Source organism: Podarcis gaigeae, assembly GCF_964106915.1.
Source record: "Podarcis gaigeae genome assembly, chromosome: 5".
NCBI lineage: Eukaryota > Metazoa > Chordata > Lepidosauria > Squamata > Lacertidae > Podarcis > Podarcis gaigeae.
The window spans coordinates 44043771-44062977 of NC_139681.1; the positions used below are offsets into that span (position 1 = coordinate 44043771).

The 19207-nt window shown below is 38.7% G+C and overlaps 1 protein-coding gene across 4 annotated transcripts in view; it reads right to left on the bottom strand.

Annotated features, from left to right (window-relative positions):
• The window catches only part of DOCK1 (dedicator of cytokinesis 1), a 371865-nt gene that overhangs the window by 38573 nt on the left and 314085 nt on the right, over positions 1 to 19207 (bottom strand). For all 4 annotated transcript variants that reach the window (XM_083740981.1, XM_083740979.1, XM_083740982.1 and 1 more), the window contains exons 38-43: positions 16441 to 16560; positions 6556 to 6645; positions 4232 to 4336; positions 1661 to 1802; positions 1404 to 1482; positions 56 to 140 (exon numbers count right to left, since the gene is read on the bottom strand). In XM_083740981.1, the coding sequence (XP_083597107.1) occupies positions 56 to 140; positions 1404 to 1482; positions 1661 to 1802; positions 4232 to 4336; positions 6556 to 6645; positions 16441 to 16560 (621 nt within the window). The remainder of the gene's footprint in view (positions 1 to 55; positions 141 to 1403; positions 1483 to 1660; positions 1803 to 4231; positions 4337 to 6555; positions 6646 to 16440; positions 16561 to 19207) is intronic.

The following is a 19207-nucleotide window of genomic DNA, read 5'->3' on the forward strand; positions in this document are numbered from 1 at the left end:
ACTAAATGGAATCCAAATAGCTATTATGGATCTCAGTTTAACATGCAAAAATTACCGCAAATTCGTTGTCCGGGTTTTTCTCTCCTTTCCGAACAGGCCGTGAATACTCAAACCGCTGAACCTCATTCACCCTATAGAAACTGAAAGAAGGAAGACACACAATTGCATACATATTTTCTCATAACACACATGAACATTAAAATGAGGACTGCAGCACACAATGAACCCACTGTGTGGCTTTAAATCACCAGCCGCTGCATGAAATTGCTCTCCACACAGTGACAGCTGCAGAGTGATTTAAAGTGACCTCTATGCATGCTCCAGTCCTAACAGAATAAAAGGTTATTAAAGTAACTTTTGATTAAAAGGTTGGATACAAATGATAAAAGGCTTAGAATAGACTTGCAAATAATAACAGAAATACAGGGCCACAAGGAAAATTACCAGCTCCTCTGCTCACACTTATTGATCTTCTGGCACATTCACAAATAAATGCTATTTACACATTTGGCTTAAGAAGCACCTTTATATATCTCATTCTGCCCTTATTTCACAAAGACCAGGGCAGCATGTGTAATTCTCATCTCCTATCTCCTCCCCACACTAAGCAATCTGTAAAGCAGATTATATAAAGTGTGTGTGGCTGGCCCAAGGTCACTTACGTGTGCTTCACAGCTGCGTGGGAATTTGGAGCCTAGATACTACACCACACTGACTCCTTCAAATAAGTAATAAATACCTTAGTGAAATGTTGCTTTTAAAACATTTTGGGAATGGGATGAAGTAGAGTAGTTGCTTATGTCTCCTTGGCTCCAAAGACCCTGCGGTTAGAGCCACAACTATGATTATGAACTGCAACTGTTTCCTTCAGTTTGGACCCTGGTGGCAATTAATTCTTTCTATGGGAGGTTGTCCATCATAATACTTTGGAAACTTTGGGTAGCTCAGATTGCAATGTCAACCCAGAGAGCCTATGAAAGGTTAAGCGAGATCCTGAGCACACATGCAGTCCATTTGGGACAGGCATTGCTTTTAACAGGGTAAGGGGAGAGCAGAGAAGAGAAGGGGTCCAGTCCAAAATTCATTTCTGCTTGAACCACACTGAAAAATGTAATGCCTGATTTAATGATATGTCCTTGGTGTATATTTCATCTTTCTGAACAGGATTGGCTCAAGGTGTGGGTATATAGTTTAGCAGGTAATTTATCAAGTTATCTATTTAATCAGGTACAGCCTATTAAGCCATAAAGAGCAATTATTTCCAGAGAGGTAACCATGTTATTCCTTTGCAGCAAAATCAACAAAGATTCTTGTGGCAACTTAAAGACTATAATATTTATTATGGCAGAAGCTTTCACAAGTATCTGCTACATGAGGTGCAGTGAAATTCCAGACATTTGTACCTTAAAATTTGCTCTGATACCGGCTTGTGAAATCTTGATGGTAAATCAAGCTTTGGCTTTACAGTGAAGCACTGAATATCTGAATTACAGTGTTAAGAACAGTAATGATAAAACTGTTAAAATTACGTATCTGTAAAATTTCAACTTAAGTGGACATTCATACAGTAGAGTTATCAAAAACAACATAGGAAAGGAAATGTGTCTGTGGATTCTTTGAAGGGACCCCATCACACCAATAGAGCACATTTAAAGGATACATTGTGCTGGAGAGTTCTTAATGTTTTCTGCCGGAGGAGACGTTGTCTTCATTTTCTCAGCATTAGGGAACTGAGTTAATAACCTGGCTTCAAAATCTTCACGGCGCTCATATTCTTTTCCTCGGTAAATAAAAACTTTGTTCTATCAACAAATATATAATGAAATTTGGGTATATTATAGATTCCAATAGAAAAGCCCACATATATCTTGATTAAGCATACCTGGTATTTGTTTACAAACCTATTTCTACAAACGTTGAAACTATACAGTATCCAGAAAACAACTGAAGATAAAATCTGACATAAATTAAAAGCTTAATAAAATAAATTCTGCACCAAGAGCATATTAAATTAGCCTGATTAATTTTCCATTAAGATTTTATTTTTTAAAAGATTTTGAGTTTGGGAACATTGGCTTTTAACTCAATACATATGTTACATTTGTGATGTGATAGTGAAAAATGGGCCCTTATGGGAGCCATTCTTTGTGGGAAGTTATTTATGATTAGCAGTTCCCTATACAACAGCAAACTGCTTAGTGTGTGTGTGTGTTGTGTGTTTAACTATCAAGTAGTATATAAATTTTGTTAAATAAAGCAAGTAAAATAAAATGTAACTGCAACCATTCAGCTAAGAATGAAATTCCCTGAAAAAATTGAATGGTCCTTATGCATTATGGAAACTATTGTGGAAGAAATGTATCACGTGAACCATGACTTCAGAGTGGCTGCAGGATTGGAGATTATAGAAATAAAAAATGGCAAAGACACAGGAAATAGTTAACTTTTAGGGTTGAGAAGTCAAGGGACAATTGTCATTGGAGCAAGAAAAAAATGGGGTACCCGTGAAGGCCCACATCTGACTACATAACCCAACCCAACTAGGATCCTCTTTGGCTTAATAGGCCTTGGGATAGGATGGGCTACGAATGAACTATTTTTTAAAATAGAAAAACTATATCCAAGCACTTTAAAGAACCCCCTGCGAAGAGTTCAGTTCAGTATCAACACCAGTGATTAGAACAGAGCTTTTATTTTGCATTCTATTCCTTTGTCTACACAGATTATACAGAAAATGGAGTATGCTAATTCAGTTCCATTTTAGTAAAATAATTCAGGACAGCTTTGCTACTTCTCTTGTGTTTCCTAACAATTCTCCAGAGCTGTATTTAGCAACTCTAAATCACTAGCAGATAACTCTGCCCATAGAGAGAAATGTGTACTGTATTGCAAATTAGTCTGCATGTGACAAAATGCTTAATAAATCACAGGCCTTGCTTTTGTAAAGACAGCAGGGAAGTTGATAGATTTCATTGTCTTGCTTTTAGTTCAGATATGCTCTCACCCCACAACCCCGAAATATGGGGTCCCAGAAGTCTGAGAAAGGCAAGGTCCAGTTGCGCAAGCAGAAGACCATTTCTCACATGCATAGATGCAGCCTTTATCTTTCAAAATTTTACACAGAAACATGTCTCTTTGTTCTGCTGCCGCAGCCTTGCTCATACCAGGAGATACAGAAATTAGGTTTTCCCTTGCATTTAGTAAAAAGTGGGGTTGAGTTATCAAACTCTATCCCCCATAGCTTGGGAATGCTTTAAAATCAGATACAGCTCTGTGCCAATGATCCAATTCCTATGCACTTCAAAGAGTCTTGAGCATGTCATGCATGAGGCTGTGATTGTTTCTGAACCAGTAGTGAATCGCAGGGAAGCTGTTCACAGTGTGGCACTCATTAAGGCTCACTTCTGTGACCTTCCATGTATTCTCCTTACATTAATGAGTCTGTCTGAGCCTCATGTTTTGGGGACCCACGAAGAAGAGATTGGGTGCTTTCACTTTCGAACAAACCACAGTTCCCAGTGACATCCAAACTCAGAGAACTATAATGTATTAGAATAAGCCAAGTGTGTGAGAGGGAAGTGTGCACACTTTGGGCCCATGCAGGCTTATTTGCATACTTCCCCATTATGTCTAAATCAGCAAAACGAGGTGTTCAGAGTCTATAAAATTGTATTGGGTTCATTCTCTCTCAATGTAATCCCATTGTTCAGGTTTTGACATAAAAAGTAGCAAATGTTGATGATCTCTGTAGCTATTTGATGGATGAATTCACTTGGGGGGAAATGAGAGTAAATTAACCACTCAATTGTTAGATTTTATTTACTGTTATATCTAATATATCACAAATCAGATTTGGGAGCTTCAATCTGTATGAACAAATGTCACTATATTTTTCATTATTTATAATTATTATTATAATTTATAATTATATTATTATCCTAATTATTATTAGGATTTGCAAAATCAGTAATTTGCATCTATTGCACATTGGTTCCATATCATCCTTTTCAATTATTTGAAAATTGTATGATTCATAAGCAGAGATCTAGAGTAAAGCAAGCTTCTTCTAAATAAAATTGTGAAGTCAAAAATAGATATAAAAAGTAATACATCTTGGGGAGAAAAGATCCTAAAATGTATTGGATATTTCATCAACTTAGCACACTGAAAGAGGATGACATTTTCAAGTATAGCATCTATCTGTTACCCATCAAAAGCTGAAATCATTTACCCGTAGAAATGTTGGAAATCCTTGTCCATAGTATCCAACAGCAAAATAATCTGGTTTAGGTCTGATTACTTTCACAATATTTTCATAGAACTGTGCTTGCTTTTTCTGTGTAGAAAAATATATAGTTAAAAAAAATCTTTCAACAGGAGATGACAGCATTTTCTTGTTAAAACTGCATTTTCCATTTCTTTAGAATCCTAACACATACACTTCCTGGTTATCTGCAAGTGAACATATTAAAGTATTTCAATCTGGTTTGAGAAGGCACTAGTGCGTGTATATTAAAATAAATTTGACAGGTAATATACCCTCTCTCCGCTGAAGGTACTTGGCAAAAATACAGTGGTACCTCGGGTTACATACGCTTAAGGTTATATACGCTTCAGGTTACAGACTCCGCTAACCCAGAAATAGTGCTTCAGGTTAAGAACTTTGCTTCAGGATGAGAACAGAAATTGTGCTCCAGCGGCGTGACGGCAGCAGGAGACCCCGTTAGCTAAAGTGGTGCTTCAGGTTATGAACAGTTTCAGGTTAAGTACGGACCTCCAGAACGAATTAAGTACTTAACCCAAGGTACCACTGTACTTTGGTCTGTAACTGAAAGTCCTTATCTCTGGTTCAGCTATTCTCAGAGGTCTCATTTTCCTTTTTATAATAATAATAATAATAATAATAATAATAATAATAATAATAATTTTTTATTTATACCCCGCCCTCCCCAGCCAAGGCCGGGCTCAGAGCGGCTTACAAGCAATAATAAAAACAAGATGAATGATTACAAACTTAAAAACAAAAATAAAACACAACAATTAAAATAATGGAACATTAAAATATTAAAATGTAGCCTCATCGCAGGAGGAGAAGGAAAAGAAGGGGAAAAAAGAGAGAGGGGGGGAGGGAGGGAATCAATCATATAATAAAATATTTATTATTTGCATATCACTTAAAACGCAAGTAAGACACAGGTGATTATATCCAACCAAGTCATACTCAGAGCAGACCCTGTGAAATAAATAGACTTCTGCTACTTAAGCAATTGATTTCAATGAGACTCTGGGTTTTGACTAATGTTGGATATCATCCACTGAATTTAAAAGTATGACTTTGCCCAAAATCTTACAGTCCACAAGTCCACATATTAACACAGTCCAACTGGGAAAGGCAGGAAGGACAGAGATTATAAAAGTGCAGTGCTTTATAAATTATTTCTACAAATTCTAAAGACAGATACAGTGGTACCTCGGGTTAAGTACTTAATTTGTTCCGAAGTTCTTAACACGAGGTACTATTTCTGGGTTAGCGGAGTCTGTAACCTGAAGCATATGTAACCTGAAGCATATGTAACCTGAGGTACCACTGTATTGTTAAAAGCAAGAAGAGAGAGATATAACAGAGAAATGTTTAGGAAGGTAAAGAGTAAAATCTTGAAACTTTTAGAAGAAAAAGGAAAAGGCGGTGGGGTGGGGAATTGATGTGTAGGGAGAAGTAAAAGAAAGTGAATAAAAATCAGCTAAGTATGAAAAGCAAGGCAAATGAAACAGAAACAAACCCCCTACACAGTTAAGCTACCGGTACCTTTGTCTGATCTTAGCTTTCAGAGTCCTTTCTTAAATGGAAGAGCAACTCAGAATATATATACACACACATATATAGAGAGAGGGGGGGGGGGTTGGTGGAAGCCCATAATTGTTTTGTCAAGTACACACAGGGCTCTTCAGCAAATAGATATGGAAATATCCAACAGTGTCTTTCCATCCTGGAAAGACCTGCCTTTCCTCTCCTCCCTCATGCAGCCACCCCAGTGCATTCCCACTAAATCAGTTCTTGAGATGTGGGAGATCCTCTGGACAATATTTGAGAGGCTGAAGTGGGGCTTGAGGGCAAGTGGAAGTTCACTCACTGAATTATCACCCACACATTGTAGGTACAATAGGCTTTATGTATAACAACAAAAGCGTTATTAAAACAATGCATTTTTTTGTTACCTGTCAGATTCAAAGTGTGCATGAAATTAACTCAACAACAGGGCTGATAGAACATACACAAGGACACGCACTGCAAAAATTTTATGACCTACCGGTAGTTGTTCAACAAAAGCAATTTGCCTCTATGTGTCACATATGCTACTCATGAAACAGACACAAAACACCAATCCAACTGTGGAAGTCTCTAACACATATTGTCTTCAGATTCCTATTAGCCTCTCTGGTTGGGAAACTTTTCCAGTGGCCCCAAACAGTTTGAAGTGGTAAAACTTAAAAACAGGAATTCTAGAAACAATCTTATGTTTTTATTAATTCACAATGGACTGAGAAGGAACCTACCAGCAGTTCACTGAGTTGTTCATAATCAAACATTTCGTTTTCGTACTGTTCTGCAAGTTCTTTGCCCAAGGCAATGGCTTCTTCCCACATCTGTTAAAAAAGCAGCACACATCTGAACCTCAGTCGCAGTTGCAAATCTTTCTTTTAAAAAATAAATAAATCCCAAACCCAGTAATATATGTTGCAATTCATGGTATGTACGTACGTACGTACGTACGTACGTATAGCCTACCTATAAAGCAACAAAACAAGCAATGTAATAATTAAAAAACCCATTACATTTGAGCAGATAACCCAGGCAACTTTTCAGATACCTATATTCCTGCTGCCTTCTCTCTTGACCGATAAGCCAAGATAAAGGAAAAAAATAAGATTAATTTGGTATGGTTGTTGTGAGGTCGTTGCACGAGAGGGCAAATAGGGAAGAGATGTTGGATGCATGGCATGCAAACCTAAACATGAATGAGCACAATGGACTCTATTCCTCCACCAACATACATCACAATGCTATGCAGATCATTCAAGGAAGAGGGGACTGCAAATACTGTTAATTAATTAATTAATATGGCTTTTTTAATGGCTTCTGAAGGACAGAATCACATTCAGCTTGGCAGTATTACCTATTTAGCTTAGGCATTTGTAATATAACGTAATATATGGTACCAAACAGCGGGCACAACTACATGAGAGAAATGATTGGTTCTCAGGTAAATAAACATGTACATGCACACGCACATACACACACAAACAAACAATAATAGCAGCAGAGAGGGGAGATTAGATTAGATTGGGTGGCATTGGTGTATGCTTTTTTAACCCTTTCCCCCTTGTGTAATTTCTTGATTTGTAGCTCAATAGCTGTTTCCACCCACAGATACTATATAGGTTCTAAATGCTTTTATGGTATGGGGTTTGGTTTTCAATCTGGGTAATAATCCACAGCATGTATGAATCTCAATTTTCCTAGTACCCTGGTACAGATCCCAGCATTTTCTTTTTTATTTTAAAATACAACCATGTGGAATTTGGTATTTATATATTTAAATATGTAGTTTTGAAATTATTTTACCACAAAATATGGAATTTAAGCATATTTTCTCTCGAACTCAAACATCTTCCAAATATATTTTATCCTAAAATATGCAATTCAATATTTTTTGAGCTATGAACTGCATCACAAACTTCACCAGCAAAACCTGAAGGATAACCAATCCACACATTACCCTGGTAGGTCCAGTTCATATCAGAAGACACGAAAAATAAAATCCTTCAGCATCCCTATTTGTTAACCTCATCCACGTTACCTGCATGTTCTACTATGTTAAAAAGACAAAACCCCAGAGATCTAATTACAGATCTTCTGCTATGTCACCCAACTGTGATCTAATATATTTGTTGTTAGAAACAGCTGAAACTTATCAATGCCAAGACTGAAAGACACCGCAGCAAAGGAAAAAAACTCTGGACATTCTGTGTTCCTTTCAGAACAGTGAAGAGTATTTATAGCTTTAAAAGCACACCAAGAATACGCCAAGTTCATCAATTTGCAGAGAGCCAAAGGCTGCTACTTCTCTAAGGCACAGCACCAACTGAATAGAAAATACAATTCGTGAAAGACAACTTTATTTTCTCATTTGCAATACTAAGGCAGGGTTAAGAGCATCTTTAAAGCAGGAGTTTGTCAGCAATATGAATCTTGTTTCGTAATGTAGCAAAAAAAAAAAGCCATTATGCATCTATTCAAGAGATTAACAATCACTTTTCTGTCATAATAGTAATACAATTTATTCTGCTTTCCTGTTAAACAACGTAACTGAGAAGTTTTAATTGCTTGACCATGCCTACACTGGAGTTTTCTCAAGAAAATAATGTGTATATAACGAATTGTTTGTGTGCATGAAATGTAGAAAACCTATGACCAGGAAATAAAACGATCTTCTTACTATAAGGCAGGACAATTGCAGAGTGTTCCTGGCACAAGAGAATGGTCCCTAGAAATGCGAAACAATCGGTTGGAATCCACATGATGCTTGAGGAGATTGCTGGGAACCACATACAGGGCAATATTTAATTGTGTCTCTCAACTGAGTGAACCAGACAGAGGCTTTTCACAACCTTTCCCTTTCTCCTGTAATCTCCCTCACTGTCCAATGGGTCTAAAAACCCTCTGGAGCAGATTGGGAGGAAGGCCCTGGCAGATGCAGAAGTAAAGGGGAATCGGAAAAACCATCTCTTTCTAGCCCCCTTTTCCACGCACAAAAGTCTTCACTAGATCAAAGAGCCTTCTGTCAGTGGAAGGACACAACTGTATACCACCACAATAAAAAAAATGCCACGCAGCACTGCAAAAAAATTGTACAGCCAATCTTTTTTTTAAAAAAGAAGTTGTCTCTAAAGTCCTGTGAAAACTCTGAATAAGTTTCCCATGTTCACTGCAGCAAATTTATTTGAGAGAGAACAGTGCAATTGTCACAAGAGCCTCTGATAACTGAAATCTATAAATATTCTTGAAGGTCAAAAATGTCCAATCTGCTGCCTCTCAGATTTCCTGCTTTGGAACTTTTCCCAGCTTTGCCTAGGACATGGCAAGTCATCTAGAGAAAAGAGAATCAGTATATAGTGCTTTGTTTGATGTACGTTTTAAAAAAACACACCCTAACAAAGGCACAAGTGAATGACGTTGGGGATACTGCAGTGAAAAAATATGCCTTCCTTTCACTGAAAAGATGAGATGTACGGTCTGTGTCTCAGGGACACAAACATTCAGCAACCCTCTTTTTATGGGAATGGGTCAGCTTCCGAAAGGGAGACCTTATTTTTATATGGAGGCAACTATAATTTTAAAAGTTCACACTCAACAGTCACAGTCTTAAAAATGAAATGTGGGGTCTGGTTTCACGTGTTGTTTTTTTTAAAAAAAGAGCTCTCAGCAGTAGAAAGGAAGTGTCCCTTTCAGCGCCACTGAAACGGTTTCAGTGGTACTGAAGTTCTACCCAATGTAATGCTAGGTTAAAATGTTATGTTTCAGAAAAGGAATATTAGTTTAGAAGAACGTAAACTCCTGAAAAAAGTCAGGGTTTGAAAGATTACACTGCAAAAGATGGTTCACATTTTGTCCTGAGTTACAGGGAGCATTACCCTAGGGTTGGGCACCCTGTGAGTGTGCAGAATTTGAAAAGCTTATGGGCGCACATTTGTACATACTGTATGTATGGCTTACCCAGTAGCAGAAGAAGAAGAAGAGAAGAAGAGTTTGGATTTGATATCCTGCTTTATCACTACCCGAAGGAGTCTCAAAGCAGCTAACATTCTCCTTTTCCCTTCCTCCCCCACAACAAACACTCTGTGAGGTGAGACTTCATAGAAGTGTGACTAGCCCAAGGTCACCCAGCAGCTGCATGTGAAGGAGCAGGGACGTGAACCCGGTACACCAGATTACAAGTCTACTGCTCTTAACCACTACACCACACTGGTATAGTAGCGCTGCTCTGCTCACGTGACAACACTCTGGCTGAGTCGCTGTTTCATACTGGGATGGAGAGAGCTAAGGGCAAGGTGGTGACTAGGTCCATGTGGAATCAATGTACTGGTAGGAGTACCAGATTGGCTCCAGACCGACCTTACTGTCACCTTGCCCTTTGCCCTCTCCATCCTAATATGCAGGAATGACTTAGATGCAAGGAGGTCACATGAGTGGCACGGCCTCAAGCATGCCATCTGCTACTGGCCCAGCCCATGCAATGTATATACCCTACTTTCTCCACGTGGCCCCCTACACATGAAGTTGAGGCACATTTGAATACATACGACTCCTAAGTACGAGCTAATCCTAAATCTGCACAACACACTAAATATATCTATAGAGAAGAAGAAGAAGAAGAAGAAGAAGAAGAAGAAGCGTTTGGATTTGATATCCCGCCTTTCACTCCCCTTCAGGAGTCTCAAAGCGGCTAACATTCTCCTTTCCCTTCCTCCCCCACAACAAACACTCTGTGAGGTGAGTGGGGCTGAGAGACTTCAAAGAAGTGTGACTAGCCCAAGGTCACCCAGCAGCTGCATGTGGAGGAGCGGAGACTTGAACCCGGTTTCCCAGATTACAAGACTACCGCTCTTAACCACTACACCACACTGGCTACACCACACCATAATAAGGCTTACATATTATTTGTTGAATTTAAAGTGGAATTTTAATGCAATTAAGGGCCAAGCTAGATGCGATGTTAACAGTGTTTTTGTGCTTTGTGGCTCACAAATATCAGGATCACAGCAGGTAGAGAATTTAACCCTCTCCTTGCCCTGCTGTGGTCCCGAAATGAACCCCTCCTCTCAAGCTTGTATTTGCATTGAAGGAAATTCTCCATTGGTACCAATGACACAAGGCAATTAGATGAATCTGTTATTTCTTTTATGGTTCGTAACTTATGGCTACTTAGGAACATTGAAAGCTGCCTTATCAGATCATTGGGCCCATCTAACCCAGTACTGTCAATCCTGAGTAGCAACAGCTTTCCTGGGTTTGAGCAGAGATCTCTCTCAACCTTACCAAGGGTTGCCAAGGATTAAATTTAGGACCATCTTCTAGGTGCCCGACCACTGTGCCAAAGACCCATTCAATATATATGCTCAAGAAATTTTTGTTCTGTTTTATTTTATTTTTACTGCTTTGGCGATGACAAATTAAATTCTCTTATTTTGTTCTCATTGTTTATCAAGTAATTGGAAATAATGTTAATATGGATAGGCAAATTATCCTGCTACAGTATACTTGTAATTACTTGTTATCCCAGTAAAGTACAAGATGTATTTCAGTTGGTGATTAGAGAATCTCTGTAGATTTCTAATCAACACGAGCAAACGATGGAATGAAGAGCACTCTCAGGAAGTCAGTCTTTTAAACACATCTAATTTAGCTTTCTCATATTATCTATATTTGGATGGAGGATTCTCAATTGGACTTCTCAAGCAAAATGTCTATGTCTCACAAATCTAGCTGGATTTCCTGGATCACCTTTCCCAATGACAACCTCATAAAACAGAAATTAAAGTGGTCTCTCTTTTCTTACTATTTTTATGCTCTCCGACCTAGCTGTTGATAAGTGAGATTTTCTTCCTTCTTGTTAGAAAAACTTCCTAACATGCCACTCAAATCCTTATACAAGTTTCCACACACACAAAAATCTGCTTATGGTCCATTAACCTTATCCTGCAGGAAAAGTTTTAATATGCTCCTGGCTAGCACTCTCAATCTGATGTTTCGTATGAAACCACTGTCAACATTTAAAGATCTTCATTGGCTCCCAGTATATTTCTGAGCACAATTCAAAGTGTTGGTGCTGACCTTTAAAGCCCTAAATGGCCTCGGTCCTGTATACCTGAAGGAGTGTCTCCACCCCCATCATCCAGCCAGGTCACTAAGGTCCAGCGCAGAGGGCCTTCTGGCGGTCCCCTCGCTGCGAGAAGTGAGGTTACAGGGAACCAGGCAGAGGGTCTTTTCAGTAATGGCACCTGCCCTGTGGAATGCCCTCCCAGCAGATGTCAAGACAATAAACAACTATTTTACTTTTAAAAGACAACTGAAGGCAGCCCTGTTTAGGGAAGTTTTTAATGTCTGACACTGTATTGTTTTTAATATTTGGTTGGAAGCCACCCATACTGGCTGGGGAAACCCAGTCAGATGGGTGGGGTATTTATTAATTAATAATAATTATAATTATAATTATTATTATTATAATAACAATAACAACATGATCAGTTCCTGGCAATGGAAGTCTTTATACTCAGGCTTAATATGTGCACTGTTCTACTAATCTCTTCCTGTTTTCCTACAGTTCAATTTTTCAGCTTCTTCCTTCCTATACATCCCATTTACAGGGTAACGAAAGCCAGCATGTTAAGCAGGGATTACAAATGGAAGGTTAATTACTTCTGAATTATCTGGAGTAAAGGTGGTTCGTTGGTGCAAGGCCTGCATATATGTAGTAGCCTTTTAGTAGAGAATTTTGAGTCTTAGTAGGAAAAGAATCACTTAAGGGAGAGCTAATGTATGCTGGAACTACATATCCACCAATACTTTGCTGAGAGAGCATGTGTGGGGATGGATACATGGGGCTGCAGGGCTGCTGCCTAGCAGTTTTCCAAGCCATTTCTTCCCAGCTACATTCAAGGAAAGACAATAATTATGGCAGGTGGATAATGGGTTGTTTAGAAAAGGGAGAAGAATTAAATATTCCTCCTGTTGTTCGAAGAATGCCCCTTACAAATAACTGTACTTGCCTTGAAAGTTCATTACATGGTTCCAACCCACGTTTAGTTTCAGAAGATGGGAAATCAGAAATAATAAACCAGACTATCTACTGTTGGGGCTGCATTTTCAGTGTTAAGAGCACAGTGTTTTTGCATAGCCACGTCAAGCCTTCCCGAATTTAACATTTTACATGATTTAAGATGATGATATGGTGTGACAGGAGGGTGAAACATTAGGGAAAGGAGCAGCTTGTGGATTGTGGAAGGAGCAGGTGAATGTGAAGGGGAAAATAATTTCTCAATTGCCAGCATGACGTTGCAGTACCTTTAGTGTTAAGTGTTGTTGAGAAATACCTGACTACAGATTGCATTAGTATCTGCGTTTTCAACAACAGAGGGAATTCAGTAGCCAAACACTGATTAAATTGTGAAAAATTTAAAACTAAAATCCAGGGCATTTTCAAGAAACACATGGAAACACACACAGAAGAAGAACAGAGGTTGAGTATATCCTGCCCTCTATAGCTAGCAATGCAGCCTTAAATCTTTATTCTCTATTCTACTAGTCCTTTTCTTTTGTCATTAAACTTTACTTTAATCCAGAATGCGGCAGCTAGACTGGTGACTGGGAGTGGCCGCCGGGACTACATAACACCGGTTCTGAGAGATCTGCACTGGCTCCCAGTACGTTTCCGAGCACGATTCAAAGTGTTGGTGCTGACCTTTAAAGCCCTAAACGGCCTCGGTCCTGTATACCTGAAGGAGCATCTCCACCCCCATCGTTCAGCCCGGACACTGAGATCCAGTGCCGAGGGCCTTCTGGCGGTTCCCTCATTGCGAGAAGTGAGGCTACAGGGAACCAGACAGAGGGCCTTCTCGGTAGTGGCGCCCACCCTGTGGAACGCCCTCCCATCAGATGTCAAAGAGATAAAGAATTACCTGACATTCAGAAGACATCTTAAGGCAGCCCTGTTCAGGGAAGTTTTTAATATGTAATGCTGTACTGTTTTTAACACTGATTGGGAGCCGCCCAGAGTGGCTGGGGAAACTCAGCCAGATGGGTGGGGTATAAATAATAAATTATTATTATTATTATTATTATTATTATTATTATTATTATTATTATTATTAATTCTACACTTGAATTGAGCTCCACCCCCCAAGTTCTCTCAGTCTCAAACATATATGGCCTAGATCTTAAAGACCTAGGAATGCATTTTACTAAAAATACAATGTCACGCCAAGTAGCCAAATGCAGCTTCACCCACAAAGGTTTTCTCCAGTCTTGGTCTGCTCTGCTCTTGCCCGCTAGCTTCCAAGATGTTGCTATAAAGCCAGCAAACAGCTTTGCTATAAGCCAGCAAAGAGGATGAGGAAGAGACACCAGTCCATGTGTTTTGGAAGTAAACACGCAGTCATGCCCAAACACCGTATGACCTTGAAAGGAAGGAATTATCTTTCTTGCATCATCAGGACTTTTATTTTCTAGCCATAATCCCTGTGGGGAAGGTGTGGTAGTTAAAAAAGAAAACTCCACAGACCAAGTAGTGGCAACCCTTTGAATTGTGCCAGGTAGTGGTTGCTTTTATTTTTGTGTGGCCAAAGGCTGATCTACGCAACCAGTTTGGTCGCACCAGGCGCAGAGTTTCTGGGGTGCCACAACTATGAAGTCCAACAGAAGGTGAAAGGGGGGGCACCAGATTTTGGCATCATCCAGGGCGCCACAGAAATTTGAGACTCCAAGATAGACCACTGGTATGGTTCTTGTACAGGTTGGTTTTTTTTTAATTAGATTATTTGGAGTCTATTTTCAGGGTTATAAAGCATCTTATACCTTTTCTTATATATTTAAACTATAAGCCCACAAAGTCAATACCTGACATCCCTGAGCAAAGGTGTCCCTGCACATTTAATTTTCTTTTTGGCCCATTTAAAATATACTTGTTTCTATTTACTGCCAATGTTCCCCAGATATGGACTCAATCTGCACATATTTTTCCTGTGTACTAAGGAACATAGAACGCAAGTCAGATAATGTGAATTTTCAGTTGGAAAATTTGAGAACTTCTGTAAACAATTAGGAGCTCTAAAATTGTACCTTGAATGCTGACAACACAGATAAGAATAGTACAGATTTTGCTTATCTTTCTAAAATGGAGCCGAAAAGGATATAAAGCAAACATTCAGCAGTTCTTTAACAAACCGACATTTACTTTCCGTTTTCCATTAATACCCACATTGGTGTTAAAACCAAAACCAGATTGTTCTACAGAACAGTGTTTTTGCAAACTGTGAATTTCTCATTTTGTAGAGCCATGCATGGTGAAAGCATAGTAAACAGGTATTTTGCCTGCTGCTCATAAACAGCCAATTAGTGCCATGGTAGCAGAACTGCACAAGTCTGTATTTAAAATAACATGGACTTTGGAGCTGATTTTCTCTTAAAAAGCTGAAGAAATTAGAAACAGAAATGCTGCAAAAATACTGTGGTGTCCTGCTGGTTTCATAACACCCCACCCCACAAGCAATGACATTGTATTTCAAATCTGTGCCCCTCCTTTTAGCTGTTTCATGTCAAGCTTCACATGACATACTGAATACTTCTGCTGTCTCTCAAACCATTTACTGATTATTATATCCTGTTTGTATCCTGCTTTCCATCTAAAAGTCCAAGGAACTCACAATTACATTACATTAGGAAAATCCTCAGAATGAGCACTCCATTTCATAACCAGAACCACCCAGTATATTATCTTGAGTGTATAAGGTAGCTTAGACTGGCTCAGGGTCATGTTGTGAGCTTACTGACTGAGAAGGCATCTGTCCACTTCATGTCGATCTGCTGCACACTTGCCACTAGCAATTCCCCAAGCATATTCACAGACTTGACTTGAGCCCATGTGCACTTTAATTAGTCACAAACTAATCTCTACAAAGTAAATACCTACATGTGTATGTAGGAGTGTGGGGGACTCATTCTTCTTTGATTCCATATACAAAACTCCTGGCACTTGTCAGTGAGGGCACCTGAGCATTCTAAACAAAAACTTGAAAAAGCTCCTTCCTCCTCTTCTTCCACCATCTTCCTTGCCCCAAAATGTATCTTGGGACAAGCAGACATGGCTCATCACAACCCCTGAGGCAGAGTTTTTCCCTTTCTGAAAATCACCTCCTGCCCCTCTGTCTGAATCCAAGAGCATTACTTCAGTATTGGGACATCATTGGACACAGCCCTTTTTTAATTGCTGTGGGAAGTCCTAAAGCTACCAGCTGGATAGAGCAACTATAATAGGAGCTGCCAATTAGATGGCTAATTGGTCATGCCATCTTACTCTGCCCCCTGCCTTAAACTCTCACTGTTTTTACCAGTATCAGCTTATCATCAATAAATCCCTTTAGAATAAGATGTGCCTTTCCTTCCTGGTAAATTGCACACTAATCTATGCCCTTTCTGTTTATTCAATGTTTTATGTATCTCCTGTCATCGTAATTAGGCTCTAGCTTCCAGTTTCTTTACAAACTTTGCAAATCTCAACTTAAGAACTCACGGAAGGTCATTTGATGAATTCTTTCTTTGTCATTTTGGCACATTTGTAGCTTGCAATTTTGCAGTAAAAGCAATGGAACATGCTTCCTTATTACCTTGCCCTTGTCAAAATAATGGATAATTTCTTGATAGAGCTGATCTTTTAGTTGTCCTTGTGTGGCCGCCTGGTATCCATCCCTCTGTGTAAGATGCGCTGCGCATGGTTCTTCTGACCACTAAATTAAACCATGGAGAAAAAGAAGGGAATAACAGGTAAATGATGTACCTATAATTGTGCTCTATTTTAAACAAGCCCATGTGATGGGTTCGTAAGTTGTTTTGTGGGTGGGAAATATGACATCAGTGTTGACACCTTGGAGTTATCACCCACTTTTGCAACCAACCAACCAACCAACCAACCAACTGCTCTTCATACATTCAGGTTAACTGATCAACCACAGACTAGAAAAGACTTTACCTACCAGAGCAGGGGCTAAATAAAAAGCTCTTTCAATTAAAATGACCTTGCATTCTTGCTCAGTGCACTCAGTTTTACATTGCAAAAGAGCCTGCAGCGCTGAGTGATGTCAATATGAGTATAATGAACTGTAAGATGCAAAAAGAAAAGAGGCAGATGTAATGTGGGCGTACAGAGGAAAGAAAAAAGTTATGGATGGAATTACAGAAGGGGCTCATCAACATGGAACGTTCTTGTCATCAGAGCTTTGCAAATGGCTCCGGCCACAAGTTGAAAAAACTGTCAAAGGCATAGTGGATAATATATGCCATTCAGTTAATAGAAAAAGAAATCACTGACCACAGTTAACAGAATCAAACTTCTGTAGACTTCAATAATGGTGTGTTTGTTTGTGTAATTGGGGGGAGGGGAGAGTGGTGGTGCTTTTATCCTACTTGAAAAAGATTCTGCATTATTTTAAAATCAGCAATGGAATAACACTATACCATTTTAAACACAGCAAGCCTGTCTGATTTATAGGTTAGAGCTAATGCTCTTTTTACTTTTTAATTAAGTCTTACATTCAGCAAGGAGAAAGCTGTTATTTTTCCAGGTATCTGACTTCAAGTAATTAACAGCAGCAAATTAAGAAACTTATCTTGATTTTGAAATTTTATAAGGCAGCTGTAGAATCATTATAAAATTGAAATTCATTACATTTCTATGCATGATAGAAGTATTGTGTTGTAGCCTCAATTAAATAAAGAGAGGAATTCAGGAAGAGAACATGATTTGGCCTAATGTTCTATGTATGAAATATACTGCTATATTTTAAAACTTGCCATGTCTTACTTTTCAATTCCTCTGCTTGGAAAATGATGTGCTTAACATATCTGGTTTATAATTCAAATTTGTAACGGAAAGCCATTGAAACAGAATAAAGTGACTTTTATTTAATTTTCTGCTATTTGCCTAGAGGTTCATATCACTTCAATCCTCAAAGCACTGACTTGCCTACATGTGAGCTATGGGCCAGATTCAAGGGGTCAGTACTTGCATACTAAGCTTTAAATGACCCAAGTGACTGTACCTGCTGTAATCTGGAGGAGAATGTCAACTTGTCCTCATTAGATGGAGAGACAAAGAGGATGGTGACAGAAGACGGGGCACTTTCAGTGGTGGTACCCTGTTTATTGATATCCCACTGGGAGAAATCAGGCAGTCCTCCATGCTGACCATTTTGGAGTAGAAAATCAAAACATTTTTATCTGGCAACCTTTGCACAACTCTTGTACTGTGGGTTTTTAACTGCTGTTGTTTCACATATGCCTGGATTTCATAGTTTTAAAATGTTTTATTATTTTATGTTTGAATTGATCCTGGGTTTACTCTTGGGAGGAAGGGTGGGATATACATGAGTAGACAAACAAACAAATTTTGAAATGTGAAGCCAACCAGGCACTTAAAAATAATGAAAGCTTCGCTTGAACAACACTCCTCAAGGTTAATATACAGAATACAATTCTCTGTAAAGGTGCATGGGGTCATCATTGGATCCCAATCTTATGGATGCTTAGTTGGGAGTAAACTGTACTAAACGCAGAAGGAACTAAACTGTACTAAACTGTACTAAACTCGCAAAGAGTTAGGCTGCCTATCTTCATGATTTCTTTCCCTGCACATTGTACCTCTCATTAGCAATTTAAAAAACTGCACACACTTTTAATAAAAGCTCTTCAGTGACAGCTTTATCCTTTAAGTGTCACCTGAATATCATTGACATTTTCTCTCTCTTTTTTAAATAAAAGACTTATAAATCAATTTCACAAAATATGAGTATATAAACTTGAAAATGTCTTTGTATAGGTCCTACAAATATGCTCTACACTTTTTCTACTGCTATATTAACAGGCTTGGGCTGCTATCTATTCACCCCCCCCCCCATGCATCCTGTTTGTCCTATACTAAATCTTTGTACCTTTAATTTCCTCCCTTAAATATTTTCTTCTAGAAGCATCAAAATAAATCAGTGGCTACCAGTGTTCATACCAGCTATTTTTGAAATGAATTATACAAGGGCATGTTGCACATAACATTATCCCCATCAGAAAATTACTTTCACTACCATCTGGAAATATTGATGAGTTAGAAAGGGGGCTTCTGCTTCATAATTCAATATTCTACAGCACACTCCAATATCGCCAAATGTTTGGTTCTGTTCCCATAGAATGGCTTGCTAATTTTAAGATTCAAGAGACTACTGTGCTGAAGTTATGCATCTACACCTTTAACCTTCTGTTTACAACTATTTTTTTGGAAGGCCTAGCAGTCTGAAAACCTGATCTAATGTTTTGTAGGACAATGTTCTACATCTATACTTCTTTGTTACAACTAAATGGCATATGTTTCTATTCCTTTAATTTTCT